The sequence below is a fragment of the Symphalangus syndactylus genome, chromosome 16, assembly GCF_028878055.3.
Source record: "Symphalangus syndactylus isolate Jambi chromosome 16, NHGRI_mSymSyn1-v2.1_pri, whole genome shotgun sequence".
NCBI lineage: Eukaryota > Metazoa > Chordata > Mammalia > Primates > Hylobatidae > Symphalangus > Symphalangus syndactylus.
This window is the reverse complement of record NC_072438.2, coordinates 23,343,655-23,360,934: the sequence shown is the minus strand read 5'-3', so window position 1 is coordinate 23,360,934 and position 17,280 is coordinate 23,343,655. Positions and strand designations below refer to the sequence as shown.

The 17,280-nt window shown below is 40.5% G+C and overlaps 1 protein-coding gene across 3 annotated transcripts in view; it reads right to left on the bottom strand.

The window, feature by feature from the left end:
• The window catches only part of CC2D2A (coiled-coil and C2 domain containing 2A), a 136,547-nt gene that overhangs the window by 19,611 nt on the left and 99,656 nt on the right, over positions 1-17,280 (bottom strand). For 2 of the 3 annotated variants that reach the window (XM_055245539.2, XM_063619406.1), the window contains 6 exons: positions 14,505-14,610; positions 14,201-14,310; positions 12,597-12,693; positions 11,480-11,578; positions 7,660-7,836; positions 1,826-2,029 (listed from right to left, as the gene is read on the bottom strand). In XM_055245539.2, coding sequence (XP_055101514.1) covers positions 1,826-2,029; positions 7,660-7,836; positions 11,480-11,578; positions 12,597-12,693; positions 14,201-14,310; positions 14,505-14,610 — 793 coding nt within the window. Of the gene's footprint in view, positions 1-1,825; positions 2,030-5,362; positions 5,384-7,659; positions 7,837-11,479; positions 11,579-12,596; positions 12,694-14,200; positions 14,311-14,504; positions 14,611-17,280 lie in introns of all 3 variants that reach the window. The other variant, XM_055245538.2, reaches the window with a different exon arrangement.

The following is a 17,280-nucleotide window of genomic DNA, read 5'->3' as shown; positions in this document are numbered from 1 at the left end:
ACTATGGTCTGATTCTTCAGTTTGTTGCTTTTGTGAATGAACTCTTACCTTGTTTTTGGTGACTTACTTCTTCATTGATGATCTTTCATTGTATGTTCATGTTGCTTGGAATTTTTTTCTGTGGAATTTTTTTGAGGCTGAGTTAGAAGGGCATTCTTCTAGGAATATTTGTGGTATTTATGTTTGCTTTCAACAGGGATCTAGGGGCATTACCAACAGGAAATACTTTCAACTAGATTTTCAGTTGAAGTTTTTTTGGGTTATACAGGTAGTATAAATTTCAGTCTCAAATGTGAGTAAATACAGAGTAGGGGTTAGAAAATTTTCTTTTTTTCTCTTCCATCCAAAGTCAAGACTGAGACAGGCAGTGTTCCTTCTTTAGACAGGGCATTTCGTAGTTTATCCATTGATGGTATTATCCTGAAGAGTCCCAACTCTGCATTTGAGTCTCTAATTCAGTCTTCCAGGCTGCTCTAGCCCCATGCATTATCCCTGTCTCCTACAGCCTTGTGGTCATTGAAACCCAGCTATAGTCATTAGGAATTATCAGATGACCTGAGAGCAAACACTATTTCAAGCTTTCATCATTGTAGAATCTTCCTTTCTTATTTCTTGTCTCTTATATTTTCCCTTTCACTTTACTTTCATTTCAGCCATGACTTATTAGATATTTTATTCATCACTCTTAAGTGTTCTCTACTGGGAGAAATTTTCTGTACATCTACTATGCTAGGTAGAATAGAAGTCCCTATTATTGTTTTCTATAAAAATTGAATAACATAAAAAGCAAATGAAATGTAGAACACAAAGTGGGGTTTTTTGATACATCTATGTCTACAAAAAGATATATCATTACTTTGTTTCTAAATTACTATACTAGTGACTATTAGTAGCAATAACTCCCTATATTATCCACTCTCCAAAGGCAGTTATGGGTTATGGTATCCACGTAAAATTAGCCTGGTTAACGTATGGCTTCTGATTCACACAAGTTTGTGATGGGTATGGTGCTCTGAAGCCAGAGAATGGTGCATACATATTTAATGGCCCAGTGTGGACGTACTTTGGAATGATGGTCTAAATGCTGAAAATACTTAAATATTTGAAATAATTTTTGCTTAATTTGAACTCAGTGATACATATAGCATTAGGCGTAATACTGGATAGTTATCTTAGTACAGTTCAATGTGTATAACTTCTGAAGTCAGAGGCATCAGTTCAAATCCTGACAAAGTTATTGAGAATACATAATGAAAACATGTTTCTGTAATACATTTTGGAAGTGTAAAGTATTTTCCATATGTTAATTTTCCAACATAAGGAAACTGTCATCCCTGGTACCTTTAGACTTTTTTTTTCTTTTTTTTTTTTTTGAGACAGAGTCTTGCTGTGTCGCCCAGGCTAGAGTGCAATGACACGATTTTGGCTCACTGAAACCTCTGCCTCCTGGGTTCAAGCTATTGTTAGGCCTCAGGCTCCCGAGTAGCTGGGACTACAGGCATGCACCACCGCACCAGGCTAATTTTTGTATTTCCAGTAGAGATGGGGTTTCACCATGTTGCCCAGGCTAGTGTCAAACTCCTGGCCTCAAGTCATCTGCCAAAGTGCTGGGATTACAGGCATGAGCCACCGCCCAGCTGCCTTCAGACTTTTCTAAAGGAAGAAAACCTCATGTTAATAAAAATGTTTTAATCATTACTTTTGTCATTAATGATCTCAATATAGTTAACATCTTAAGCACTATGAAATATGGTAATTAAAATGGCAATATATTGAAATGTGAAAACAGTTTTAGCACAGCACTTACCGACTGTGAAATACTTACTGCAGTTGCCTGTAGATTATTGGGGTAGACATTAAGGAGCTCCTGAGGAGGGTTTAAAGGTTTGAGATAACGTGTGATAAAAACAGTTTTTCCGCTTATATCAATTACTGTTGTAAGGCACTGACGATTTGGAAACTTTAAGGCACATTCAGCTTGAAACTTCTCAGTTGCTTGAAGTAATTTCTCATCTTCCTGAGACTCAAACTTCAAAAAGAAAGACTTCATGGAGTTTATATATGATTACAAGAGAGAAAGTACGTGTTCAGATTCCACAGTCAACATGCAGGAAATGTATGGTTTGGGAATATGACTGACTCCTTACAAAGCTGTCATGTCCTGGTGTCCCTGCAGCTTTATTTAAATTAAATTTGTAGTTTGAAAATTAGACCGGCTCATTAAATACTTAAAATATATTTGACAGGATTGAAATAAGTAGTCAACAGGTAAGCAGCCATATGGAAACTACTACATTAATAATCTGAAAATTAGACTGTGATGTACTAATTCTGATTGATGAGGCTAGAATTAGGCAGTAGAGTTTTGTGTGTATTTTGATGGTGGTTTTAAGTGTGCAGGCTGGGGGGCGGCCTCAGAAAATCTAACATCTCAAATGTAAATCTTAGCAACTCATGTTAAATGGGCAGCAAATTTATGGATCTATATCGATGTGTTAAAATGTTTCAAGTCCATAAGCAGTGAAGTAACTAATAGTAATGGATCTCAAAGGAAAAAAGAGGCAGAACTAGAAACATCAAATGTATAAGAATTATTTTAAATAACAGGTTGCTCATCTTGGTTCTCTGAGCCAAGAAAAGCAAACAATTCGCAGACTTTTTTTTTTTTTTGAGACAGGGTCTTATTCTGTCACCTAGGCTGAAGTGCAGTGGCACAAACACAGCTTACTGTACCCTCAAACTCCTGGGCTCAAGTGATTCTCCCACTTTGGCCTCCTAAAGCAATGGGATCACAGGCATGATCCACTACATCCAGCCACCAATTCCCAGACTTTTAAAAAGTAACTCAAAGCAGATGAAACAGAACGAATGTAGATTTCCTTTACACACATATTGTCATTTCCTCCACTAAAGCTGCTACTAACAAAAATAACATGAAAAAGAGTGGGTCTTTAAATATTTTTAAATGATTTTTGTTTTCTTGTATAAAAATATTTGCATAGTTGGTTACATTTTAAAGGATTTCAGAACAAACTGAAATTTTTATTTTAAAAATTAATTTTGGGGGCTGGGCACAGTGTCTCGCACCTGCAATCCCAGCACTTTGAGAGGCCGAGACAGGAGGATCACCTGAGCTCAGGAGTTTGAGACCAGCCTGGGCAACATAATGCGACCCTGTCTCTATTAAAAAAAAAAAAAGGCCAAGTGTAGTGATGCGTGCTTGTAGTGCCAGCTACTTTGGAGGCTAAGGTAGGGGGCTCACTTGAGCCTGGGAGGCAGAGGTTGCAGTGAGCTGAGATTGAGCCACTGCACTCCAACCTGGGCAACAGAGTGAGACTCTGTTAAAAAAGAATAATAATTTTAAAATAGAATTTGGAGGCAGTGCTTGAAAATGTTTTTGACATTGTGATATATTTGTTTTCTCAGTCTTTCCCACAAAGTAAGATTCCTGACTTCAGGGATTTTGTTTTTTTATCTCCAGTGTGGAGAATACTACTTGGCACATAGTAAGTATTTAACAAATGAGTGAATGAATGAGGCAATGGAAAACATTTCATTACTTTTTATGACCTCGAATAGAATCTAGATTATCCCAATTGTTCTTGTCTGCCCCTTATATCGGGGCTGAACTGTGCCTTCTATTTCAAATTTGATTACTATACCCTAAGAAGTTGGAGTAGTGGTTGTAGGGGTTATTTAGGATGGAGACATCTCCAGAAGCCTCCTATATATTCTCATAAAATGTCCCTTGACATCTAAATCTTAGCATCATCACAATCATAACTGCCTACTGCTGAGCATGGTGTCAAGACACAGTAGCTACCTAATAAAAGTTATGATGAATATATAACTAAGTGAAAGAGGTAAGCTCATATGGCTTTGGTGTAGGTGTGTCACAGATTTCTAATGTAGAATGATCAGTCCAGAAGCAATTGTAATTGTGGAAAAATGGAGAATTATAAAACAAGAATGATGTGCAAAAAAGGACACAGTTGAATTCATCCCTATTCCTCTAAACTATTTCATTTACTCATTCATCCCAGTTTTGAAAAATGTTTGTTGGGAGTCTGAAAAATTCCAGGCGCTCTGGATAAATGAGTATGAAAGGATCCTCCAAAAGAACTTTTAGTCTACAGGGGAACATTAATAAGCAATCAGGGACTTGAGACCTACAGTGCTGTGGGAGCATTTAAGAGAGACAGCTATAGGCACTGTCCAAAAGAACAACAACAATCTTGAATCAGTACTGATTATTGGCCTTCCAAGTTAAAAAAAAAAAAGTGTGTCTAAAGCTTTTTCTGCCACTTTGGAATGTTCTGTTGAGTCACTTGCCTCTATAAGCAGTGCTTCTTGAGGCCTGTGTTTGAATATTCCTTATGTACACCTAGCATACACATGGTAAGCATTTAGTCTTTAATACTTGTCTAGGCCACCAAGATGCCATTTTATGGTGTGAGACAGGAATTTAAGGATTAGTAGTATGCTATGTTAGTGATCTAAGAAGTGCCAAGAAAAAGTTAAATGCTGAAAGAATTTGGGTCATTTAGGATGAAACAAATTAAGATGGAGCTGACAAATTTCAGTTTGATTCAACAGAAAATTTGAAAGGTTCTTGACTGGCTCAATTCTTTGGCCTCTAATGTAAACATTTGTAAAAAACTGAATGGGTGTATGTTGCCTTTGAAAAGCTACACTGGCCAGGCGCAGTGGCTCACACCTATAATCTCAGCACTTTGGGAGGCTGACGCCAGAGGATCACTTGAGCCCAGGAGTTTGAGAGCAGCCTGGGCAACAAAATGAGACCTCAACTCTACCAAAAAAATAAACAAAATTAGCTGTGCCTAGTGGCACATGCCTGTGGTCCCAGTACTTGGGAGGCTGAGGTAGGAGCATCGCTTGGGCCGAAGAGGTCGAGGCTGCAGCAAGCCGTGATTGCACCACTGCACTCCAGCTGGGTGACAGAGCAAGACCCTCTCTCAAAAACAAAAAACAACAACAAAAAAGAAAAGCTGTACTGAGACAGCCCCAACCCACCAGAAATAACTTTCAGAGATACACTGTAAGAAGCAACTCGTGGGTTTTATAGATTTGCAAAGAGTAGAGCTAGCTCCCAGTATGCTGGTGACATTCAGACTGATGACTTCTTAGATTCAAAGCTAACAGTCTTTCTGGTGAAATGAAATGGGCCAAAAGACAAGGCAGGACATTCCTCATGGAACTGGAGACATCTGTAATTCAATGCCCAGGCATTACACATACGTTAGGACATAACACCTGTCCCTCAGGTGGCAGTGGACAGAAGCAGCTAATTAAAGCCTAATAACTATTGACCAATAAAATAGTAAAACAAAATACTTAGTACCTTCTTAAGCATGTTACTCATCTATCAGAGGCAAGAAAGAAAGAAAAAGAAACAAGAGGCAGGCTTTAGTAACAGAAATAATCTTTTAAAAAAACTTATTTTTAACAAGATCATGTAAGTGATATTAAAATAAGTTTCAGGAGTTTCTATCCATCTTTAAAAATTTTCCATTAGTAAATATGTTTAAAACATCCTATGGAATGGTTCCATATGGCATGGTGGTAGAGGAGAGACTGTAATCTGCTAATCGGGGAAGTATTGCTGTAAGTGGAAAAACAATTCCAGGTTGTGGACCCTATAATTTTAGGATGAGAACTTCTCTTTCCTGAATTGTCTGCAAGTGAATCACTGAGCAGTGTTTTCTGCCACTGCCTCTTTTGGACATAAGGGTTCTGTCAATCAACATGCCTTCCTTATCAAACAGCCACAAAGAATCTGCCTTCCATAGGGGTTTTTTAAGCGCTTATTTTAGAGGTCTAAGATAAATGCTTCCTACAGCTACAGTGCGGTAGTGACCTGCCACCAAAGGCAGAATCTGACTGCCGTTTTACAGCTTTAGGGAAGGAAGGCTGCAGGACTTGAGGACTGTGGTTCAGAGCCCTGGAGGCCTCTTCAAAGTCCTGCAGTAAGAAGTCAGGGCCCATAAGGGATGCCTAGTGTGGAGGAGTCTTGGGGTTTCATCCTTTCTGCCAGGATAGACTGCTTTCACATGTTTTAGAAACACCCCCCCAAGGTGGGGTCCTAGCTGACTGCCTGTTCTTCAGTTACATATACATAGAAACGCAAAATCATCTTTTGTCTGGAAGTATTTTTGTGTGTAAACATGTTTGTTGGCGTTCATTTGAATTTATATGATACATGAAGACAAACATTCAGAATATATTTTTCCCTTTCTAAAATATTTTGAAATGCATATATCTAGAGAAGCACTGTTTTACTGACAAAATATACAATTAATTTAAATTTCAGTGCATTGCAGATGGGAGATAGTGATAATATTTTTCTCTGGGAACCAAACTGTAATACTGGAAAAAAAGGAGTATGTTTGTTTTTTTCCATCTCTATCTAAGTCTTAATTATAGTGGATAGACTAGAGTAAGCACAATAATCTGTGCACTATAGGTTAGTAGTTAACAACTTACGCTTACATGTGAATGTAAGCTTGGAGGAATTTTTATCTGCTTTTCTAGCCTACTGTACTCCCAGTGCCTAAGAAATGTCTGTCACATAGAAGATGTGCAGTAAATATATGCTGAATATATACAGTTTAGAGTCAGACAGACATGTGTTACCTCTGCCTATGTCACCCTGCATAAATCGAAGCTTATTTTCCTCTTCTGTAAGTTGGAGAACCCTTGTCCAAGACACCTATGCATATTCAGGTGAGAACATGTATCCAAGGTTTGACGTAGTGCTGAGGACAGAGTAAGGATTCAGTACAGCATGGTGGTTGTTGTTGATGTTATTACTGTATTTGTTTACATGTGAATAAGAGGTCACCATCAATATATTCTCCCAAATCCAATGAGGGCAGTATGTATAAATGCTGTACAAGTATGTTAAAGGAAGACATTTATTTCTTAACACATTTATGCCTGAGGTTGCAATTTTTTGAATTCTTGCAATCAGACCTTGGAAATGACCTTGAGAGGTAGGATATAAATAACTCCCATATGCGTAGCATTCCAGTAATGGAACACTAGGTATAAATAGGTGTAATGAAGGTTCGGGGACAGTTGCTAACCAGTGAAAGTTCTGGAAACTCTTTTCTAGAGCTGTTTAAAAGCACACTTGTACATATATTTATTTGTTTCATGAAAGGAATTGAGGTGACTCATGAAGGTTATCTAGTCATGTGATCCTATGAATTGATTCAATGCATACCATAGCCAAGGATGTAAGATCAGACATGGAAATGTATTCTTGCCAATACTTGTCAAATAAAAGAGCAATCTGATTTTCTAGTTTGTGATATTTCATTTTCTTCACATTGAGAACATTCTTCTAGAAGTAGAGCATGTTTATATTTGCCTTGCTTTGACTAAAAGTCTTAAGTTTTAGGCAAAGCAAGATAAATGTAAACATATGGCTGATTGACCCAATTACTGGTTCAGTGAAAGTACAAACCCACACATCTGTTTTCTCACCACCATTCTGTCTAAACTGAAAGAAGAATAAATGGAGACTGAAGTAAGGAAGCCTCTGTTTGTGTAGTACAAAGTTCATAAAAGCATAGCCTAGCAAGCATTTCTTATGTTTTATCAACCGACATGGGTTTCCAAACTATAAGCAGTTACCTTTTCTCGAATGGACTCTCCAGGAACCAGCTGGGGCTCAATGGTAATAAAGAGGGTAATGTAGGAGCCTTCACTTAAGCTTCGGACAGAATCAAAACCCCGCTCAAGAATCATATTTCGCTCCTTACTGTAGCCCAGAAGAACTGGGGGAATATCTATTTTAAATGTTCCATCAATCTGTGAAGAAAATATGATTTGGTAAACATCCTGATGCTTTTTCCAACAGAAGTTCAGAGGCAGGTGTCAACGCCTCATTGTTTAATAAATTGAACCAAAATTGCTCAGACTGGCATTCAAAGCCAATCCCATCTTTCTAATCTCATCTCTCTAAGCACTCGCCAGAAAGGGCTCTGTACTTCCTCGCCTTCTTTTCATTGTTTAGCAGAGGGTGTACTGAATATACAATTTGCTTCGGTTCAAATCTTGGTTTAAATGCAGTTTTGGGTTCAAAACTTGGTTTACAAATGAGGAATCTGAGGCCTCCTCATTAGTGAAAAGAGACATTAATAGTAGCTACTTTGTGGGGTTGTTATGAGTAGTGAATGAATAGATACAAAACACTAAGAAAAATGTCCAGCATATGGTAAGCAATCAATAAATATTGGCTACGGGCCATTCCCCATTTCTAGAATGCCCAGCTTCCCATCTCCATTTTTCAGAGTTTTTATTATATTCCAAAGCTTTGATCACATGTTATCTAAAGATACAGGAAAACAAGAGTATAAAAACTATGGCAGGCCAGGCACAGTGGCTCACGCTGGATATGCCAGCACTTTGGGAGGCCGAGGCAGGTGGAGCACTTGAGGTCAGGCGATTGAGACAAGCCTGGCCAACATGGTGAAACTCCATCTTCACCAAAAATACAAAAATTAGCCAGGTGTGGTGGCACATGCCTGTGGTCCCAGCTACTTGGGAGGCTGAGGCAGGACAATCGCTTGAACCTGGGAGGCAGAGGTTGCAGTGAGCCGAGATGGTGCCACTGCACTTCAGCCTGGACGACAGAACCAGACTCTGTCGCAAAAATGAAAACAAAAAACTATGGCATGGAAAGTACAGCTGAAATAACCGAGCTTGTTTATTCTGTAAAATACATGACACAGGAGGGAATGTGTGCCATTTTTGAAGATTTGAAGTATAAAGATTTAAGACAGGGTTTCTCAGCTTGGGCACTATGGTGGTTAAGTATCAACTTGATTGGACTGAAGGATACAAAGTATTATTCCTGGGTGTGTCTGTGAGGGTGCAGCCAAAGGAGATTAACATTTGAGTCAGTGGACTGGGTGGGCACCATTGATCAGCTGCCAGCATGGCTAGGAGAAGAGCAGGCAGAAGAACATGGAAGGACTAGACTGGCTGAGCCTTCCCCCCTTCATCTTTCTCCCATGCTGGATGCTTCCTGCCCTCAAACATTAGACTCCAAGTTCTTCAGTTTTTGGACTCTTGGACTTACACCAGTAGTTTGCTAGGGGATCTAGGGCCTTCAGCCCAGACTGAAGGCTGTAGTGTCAGCTTCCTTACTTTTGAGGTTTTGGGACTCGGACTGGCTTCCTTGCTCCTCAGCTTGCAGATGGCCTATTGTGGGACTTCACCTTGTGATCGTGTGAGTCAATTCTCCTAATAAACTCCCTTTCATATATATATATATCTATCCTATTAGTCCTGTCCCTTTAGAGAACCCTAATACAGGCACTGTAGATATTTGGCCAGATCATTGCTTGCTATGGAGGTCTGTCCTGTGCATTGTAGGATGTTCAGCAGCATCCCTAGCATCTGCACACTAGATGTCAGTGGCAGTACCAACTCTTACTAGTTGTGAGAGCCAAAAATGTCTTTAGACATTACCAAATGTGGGTACACTTGAGAACACACGCTTTGGAGTCAAACTTTTTAAATGACAGAAGTAATAAAGTCATTCTCCAAAATGTACTGAAACATAGAAACGAAAAAGTTCAATAGTTTTCTCTGCTTTTACCAACCTCATTTCCCAGGGATAAGCAATGATAGTATATTGAAAGCCAGTACAAGTTGAATCCCACCTCTATTGTAAACTTTGTGATTTGAGCAAGTTACTTAATCTCTCTAGGCTTCTGCTTCTTCATTGATAAAATGAGGATGACAATGCCAATTATGTTGTGAGGTTTAATTGAGGTGATGTATAAACTACCCAGCAATAACATATAATATGCACCTAATAAATATTGTTATTAATATTATTATTGTTGAATCAGGTTTCTACTTGTTATGTGTGGCTCCAGAGAACTGAACCAGGACCTAAGAATAGGAATTACAGGGAAGTGTATAGATTATGGCACAGTTCAAGGAAAACCTTTATGACAGAGCTGTTGGGAAGAGAGCAAACTGCCTCAGAAGGTAGTGAGTTTTAGAGACACCCACACAGAGCACAGATATTACCAGAATATAGTGAAGGAAATTCACTTGTCAAGGAGTTTAGAGTAATTATTTCTGAATACCTTCCCAAATGTGAAATTTAGCAATGCCAAACAACTATCACAGGCAGTGTGATTTGAAAAATAATGTGCTCTTGAATTTTTTTTCTATTTAAAATCTATTCAGAGAGGGAAATGTAAATTATTTCGACAAACATGTCACTGCATAACCTGTAACTAATCCCTTTTGCCTAGGGAAGATTGCATTTCCAATTGATTCTTGGGATACCAACCAATTCAAGCCTCTCAGACTTGAGTTTTGGTCTTTTTTTTTTTGGTTTAGACGGAGTCTCGCTCTGTTGCCCCGGCTGGAGTGCAGTGGTGCTATCTCGGCTCACTGCAAGCTCCACCTCCCGGGTTCACACCATTGGTCTTGGTCTTAATGGAGAGTCTGTGGTCCAGACAGCATTTACCCTGTGTGGACATTACAGTGATTCAAAGCCTCCTGTTGCCATGGACTTAATACTGGGACTTTAAAGTGATTTCAGAACGTTTAACTGTCCTAGATTAGAGCTACTAAGTCGTTCAAGAGTTGTCAACTTAATGGATCCCCTTAATCAAACCACTAACTCTGAAGAAGGGTGTCTTTGTTAAGCATGTCTCTGCATTTTTCATGTTTTAAATAGTGAGGACTTGTAGAAATATTAATGGAAAGCACTTGATTGAATGGGCTTTCAACCACCCTGTTTTCTTCAAGTTACTTTCAGGCATCTATCCATTCCACCTTTGTTGTTTTGACAAGTTTCCACTTTATCCCACCTTATTCTTTAATTTAATATTTAAAAAATTATCAGATTTGAACAGTCATACATTAACTACTAATTCTAAGGAACATAGACACTTAATGCAAATATGACAGAAGATCAATGGCTTTAGAGGTTTGTTTCTTTTGAGCCTTCTATGGGCTTTGCATATATATTCTTCCAGTGTTGAGGATGTGCCACACAAAGAAAGTTTTGTTTTTTTTTTTGTTTTTTTTTTTGACATGGAGTCTCACCCTCTCACCCAGGCTGGAGTGCAATGGTGCGATCTTGGCTCACTGCAACCTCCGCCTCCCTGGTTCAAGCGATTCTCCTGCCTCAGCCTCCCTGGTTCAAGCGATTCTCCTGCCTCAGCCTCCGGAGTAGCTGGGATTACAGGTGTGCACCACCACGCCTGGCTAATTTTTTGTATCTTTATTAGAGATGGGGTTTCACCATGTTGGCCAGGCTCGTCTCCAACTCCTGACCTCAGGTGATCTGCCCTCCTTGGCCTTCCAAAGTGCTGGGATTACAGGCGTGGGCCACCATGCCCGGCCCACAAAGAACGTTTTAATAGGAAAAATGGATAGAGAAGTTCCCTGCTCTCACGGACCTCTGACTTTAGATACTTACCCTTGCTTGGAAATATATTGTGCTAAATGGAATTTTCACACATCCCAGCCAGTGTCTCTCAATATGAGTATGGATTCCACTTCCTCTTTCACGGTCATCCTAAAGGAAGGGTGGGAAGTAATAATTGCATAAGAACTCCAGAAACTCATTTAATTAATCTGGCAGCAGGAAAGCAGCAAGATTTTAGCTGAAAGCATGTGAACTTACATTAGACAGACCTAATCAAATTCTGGTACAGATACATAATGGCTTTGTGGCCCTAGGAAAGTCATTTGACCTCTCTCAACCTCAGTTTTCTCATCAATAAACTAGAGATTTAACACTCTATAGGATTATTTAGAATTAAATCAGACAGTGTGTGTAAAGCACCTAGTACGATTTCTGGCACAGTGCAGACACTCAAGTGAAAATAAAAAAACTAGCTCCTTCTCCCTCTCCCCTGTCCTCATTTATACATGTCAAGTTTCAAATATTTCAAACACAAGAAAGATGGAAAATGTTACCAGAGGCGTTTGAACCAAAGCGACTCCATCTTGAGTGAGGGCTAGGAAACATGAGGCTGGGACTTGCTGGGCTGCATTCCCAGCAAGTTAGGCATTCCTGGCCTCTAGATGTTTTACAGTTAAGGGAACAGACTGATAATATTTACTAAACAGACCCAGACTTAGGAGTGTCCTGATATCCCGATATCTTGAGAACAGAGGCATTCCTAATTTTGCTTTAAATATAATAAATAGATTCTTGCAAAATACAGTAATTTAGGAAATTAATCCTTTATCACAAACTCCTGTAGCAGAGCACATCTTCCCATGATCTTTTTTTATCCTATATCTAAATAAGCATTGTACCTAGGGTAAACGCATTCTTCCTCTTACTTTCGAGAACACCCTGTTCTGTCTATGGAGTAGCTATTCTTTCACCACTTTACTTTCCTAATAATCTCGCTTTTGCTTTGCACTGTGGACTCGCTCTGAATTCTTTCTTGTGTGATATTCAAGAACTCTCTCTTGGGGTCTAGATCGGGACCGCTTTCTGGTAACAATGTGATTGGAACTTACGTAGTGGGTAGAGGATATGAAAGTGAATACAAGTGTCTTTCTTAAAACTGAGAACTTACCTCTAAGACATCATGCAGTACTTCATCAAAAATGTTAATGAACACAACATCTTTCACTGACTGCAGACTGGCTGTGCTATAATCTCCATTAGGAGCCCTGCAAGACAGCACATGACCAGGGACTGTGAAAATAGGCAACATAGAAATTATGAGCATTCAAATGTCAGCATTTGAAAAATACCCAAATATGAGCATAGATGTTAGAATTAAAAGCATTGCTTTCATTTCTAGGATTTCTCTTGTACAGGGATGCTATAATACCTACATTCAAATGGACAGAGCATTAGATTAGAGACTCTATGCAGAGACAAACCCTCTGCTGGCTTGTCCTGGTGAGTCTCATATTCCCCCACACCCTTGTGGTAAGCTTTTCAAGGAGGCAGCTTGCCAAGACTGAGCTGGCTTAGCGGACAGGCTGCAAGGTTTCCAGCTGACACTGGAGCTAGTATATGGACTTTCTAAGCAACTGGGCCTCAGAAGGGTGCTTCTCCAGCAAAACCACTCTCCAGTGATAAACCTCCTACTGGCTGGTTGGTTGAATGGTCCCTGCCTCACACTCACTTTTTCTGTATATAAGTAAAGCAATACAGGGGTAAGGTCTCCTGCAACGTAACCCACTCTGAGTCTAGCTAAGCCTGGAGCAACCGTGCCTCTGCATGGCAGGGCTGGCGTCTGGGGTAATAGGTGTATTTTGTTGAACATTTGACTTTATGTTTTCTTGTTCTTTTTGCTTGTTCTGTGCATAATAGTGGTAGCTGTTACCTTCTTCTGACTTAACTAGTTCTTATTTATTTATTTATTTTTGAGACAGAGTCTCGCTCTCTCGCTAAGGCTGGAGTGCAGTGGCGTGATCTTGACTCACTGCAACTTCCACTTCCTGGGTTCAAGTAATTCTCCTGCCTCAGCCTCCGAGTAGCTGGGATTACAGGCATGTGCCCTGGCCTCAAGTGATCTGCCCGCCTTGGCCTCCCAAAGTGCTGGGATTACAGGTGTGAGCCACCATGCTCAGCCTGACTTAAGTAGTTCTAATCCTTGCTCTGTCTCTAATTTACTGTGTGGCTTTAAGTAAGTCACCTTCCCTTTTTGGGTTTTAGTTTCTTCTCCATAAAGGTAGAGGTTGGACTAGATAATCTCCAAGGTTGCTTCAAGTACTGAAATAATAAGAACCATTTAAATATCTAAAATCCTTTGACCAAACTTCTGAAATGCCTATTTCTTTCTGGTGAGGAAGAAAGTATGATTTGTGGGAACTAAGGAGTTTCAGATTTACTTGAGGGGACACGAGGAGGAAAGGAAAGCAGTGTAGGTCATTGGGGTCAAGGGAATGAAAAACTTTGGGCTTTAAGAAGCCAGAGCCTGGAGGAGCATAGGATGTCCCAACAATGAATCTGGGGTTTTAAAAGTTGGACATTTTTCCTTTTTATTCTTGAAGGGAGTCAGCTGTGGTACAAGAGGAAAAGCATGGGACTTGGTGTCAGGACACCTGGATCTTGTTGCCGCTCACTAGCTACAAAACCCTTCACCTTAGCCGTTTCTCATGAGCCTGCTTTCTTCCCATTTCTTCAAAATGTCCTATAGTTCTTTAAAGAGGAAAATATGCTTACCTAAATGGAAGTTCTAGTTCTTCATTCCAGCTGGGGTTTGGTCCTTCAGCCGTAGTTGTATGGCAAACTGTTCGTTGAAAAGAGACTTCAACAAAGGGACGTACTAAAACCTTAAAATCAAGGGCAAATTCTGAGTTCCCAATGGTTAGTCAAATTATTTTATTCTTAGCAAAAATAGAGTATATTTACCAAGTAGTATGTTTCCAAAGAAAATGAAGCAGAGAGCAGACTATCCATGAAGTTTACAGGCATTTCTTAAAAACATAAGGGGCAAGATGGAAAGCTGAAGTCCAGCATCTCTCACCTGGCTGAGGGGGTAGTCAGCATTGTGGGTTGGGCTGTACGTGCTTGGGGAAGCAGCATGCTTTTCACTGAATGTCCTTGAAGACCTCGACGGCTGCTGGAATTTGCTAGGAGGGAAAATGTATGAAAGAAATTAATGATAGAGGAAGTCTAATTATGTATTGAGAAGACGATTATTTATTTATTGAGATAGGGTCTCACTCTGTCACCCAAGCTGAAGTGCAGTGGCATGATCTCGGCTGGTGCAATCTCAGCTCACTGCAACCTCTGTCTCCCAAGCTCAGGTGATCCTCCCACCTCAGCCTCCCAAGTAGCTGGGACTACAGGTGTGAGTCACCACACCTAGCTAATTTTTGTATTTTTAGTAAAGATGTGGTTTTGCCATGTTGCTAAGGCTGGTCTCAAACTTCTGAGCTCAAGTAATCTGCCCACTTTGGCCTCCTAAAGTGCTGGAATCACAGGCATGAGTTACTGCGCCCAGCCTTATTTTTATCTTTAAAAAATTTTTTGAGATAGAGTCTTGCTCTGTTGCCCAGGCTGGAGTACAGTGGCATGACTATGGCTCACTCCAGCCTCAACCTCCCAGGCTCAAGCGATCCTTCCACTTCAGCCTCCTGAGTAGCTGGGACTACAGACACACTCCACCATGCCCAGCTAATTTTAAAAATTTTTTTGTAGGGACCAGAGGTCTCAGTATATTGCTCAGGGTGGTCTTGAACTCCTGTGTTCAAGTGATCCTCCTGTCTTGGCTTCCCAAAGTGCTGATATTACAGGTGTGAGCCACCATGCCCAGCTTGAGAAGATGTTTTTTTCCAAAGATATATGGGCCTGGTGGCTGTGGTGACAAACATTCTCCCTTAAGCTTGTTGACATTGCAGAAGCCTTTAGTATGCTCTGGTCCCCACAGAGTCACCTAGAGATTGCTAGAGCCTTCCCCAACTTCCATGCCTAGGCCTGTGTGCTGAGAACAAAGGAAAATGTCTCCTTTCTCCTCCCCTCTAGGGGGCGCCTGAATGGGGGACCTGCCTTTCCCTCCATAGGTGAGAGCCTCAATCCCTCACAGGTAGGAGATCCTGAGCTTCCTGACCAGCCTGCCCCATCTCCATCCAGTCCAGGTTCTCCCCACTGTATGTTCTTTGTACCTGCACTCTCCAATAACCCCAAGCTACACATGTCAGGCAACGAATCTCCTGGGGCCTGCCAAGCCTCACCAGGAAAGGGAGGTGCAGGGATTCCTAGCTTGAGTTAGGATCAGCGAGTCTTATCCTCTTCTCCCTTCTCATTTGTTCTTAAAGGAACAAATGAAGATCAAATCCAGAGAGCCTCTTCCAGATACCTCCACCATCACCCTAACAACATACTTACATATTTGTATTGAGCCTTATGGTTTGCCAAGTATTTCACATTCATCACTGGGCAAAATACGAATAGTCTCTTTCTATAGACTATTACCTTTCACAGCTAAGGTTTCAGACAAAGGTAAGTGGAACATTTAATGCAACAGCTACCATAGAAAAGCTCTTTTCTCTTTGGAAAACTATCAGTTACTTTATTAAACAAACACTTGTGACTGGATGCAATGGTTCATGCCTGTATTCCCAGCACTTTGGGAGGTCAAAGTGGGAGAATCGCTTGAGCCCAGGAGTTCAAGACCAGCCTGGTCAACAGAATGAGACCCCATCTCTAAAAAAATAATAAAACAAATTAGCTGGGCTTGGTGGTGTGTACCTGTAGTCTTAGCTACTTGGGAGGTTGAGGGAGGAGGATCTCTTGAGCCCAGGAGTTCCAAGTCTGCAATAAGCTATGATTGCACCACTGCATTCCAGCCTGGGTGACACAGCAAGACCCTGGCTCTAAGAAGTAAAATTAAAAATCCCCCAAGAACCCATTTGTTTAGTAGCTATATTTTAGGCCCCATGTTAGACTTTGAGCTTTTAAGATGAAGAAGATAACACTTCACTGCAGACTAGACTGGAAGGCAGACACATAAACAAATCATCTCAATAAAGTGAGATAGGTATTAGACTAGAGGGATGGTCAGAGGCTGTATGAGAACAGTGAGGGAGGCAAAAAAAAAAAAAACAAAAAACCCCTATGTGGATGAATGCAAAGGTAAATGGTGAAGACTTGGGCAGGCTTAATGGAACAGTTGATGTCTGAGCTGTCTCGATGTATCTGCATTGAATGTGTAGCATGTAGGATCAACTGTGCTCCCTTAATTTAGTTGAATAAAATGATTTAACACTTAAAAATAGTCTATGGAGGTGAAAACTACAAGAAGCACCTATATGTTCTTTAAAAAATAGTTTTTCACCCCAGTTGAGCTTTGAGGCAATCAGGGTGAAAGGGTAGGCTGTGAGCTCAGGAAAGCAATGCCACAGCAGATTCAAGAGCTTATATGGACATTTACAAGTAACAAAGCATTAGGAATAGTTGATGATGGTAGATGCTCTCTAATAGGTTAAAGAATTAGTTAAAAAATAAAAAGACACACATACACACAAATATGTAGGGGCGGGGTGCAGTGGCTCATGCCTATAATCCCAGCACTTTGGGGGGCAGAGGCAGAGGATCACTTGAGGCCAGGAGTCTGAGACCAGCCTAGGCAAAATGGGGACACCCTGCCTCTATAAAAAATAAAAAATTAGCCTGGCGTGGTGGGGCACACCTGTAGTCCCAACTACTTGGGAAGCTGAGATGGGAGGATCACTTGAGCCCAGGAGGTCGAGGTTGCAGTGAGCTGTGATAGCACCACCGTACTCAGCCTGGGCAACAGA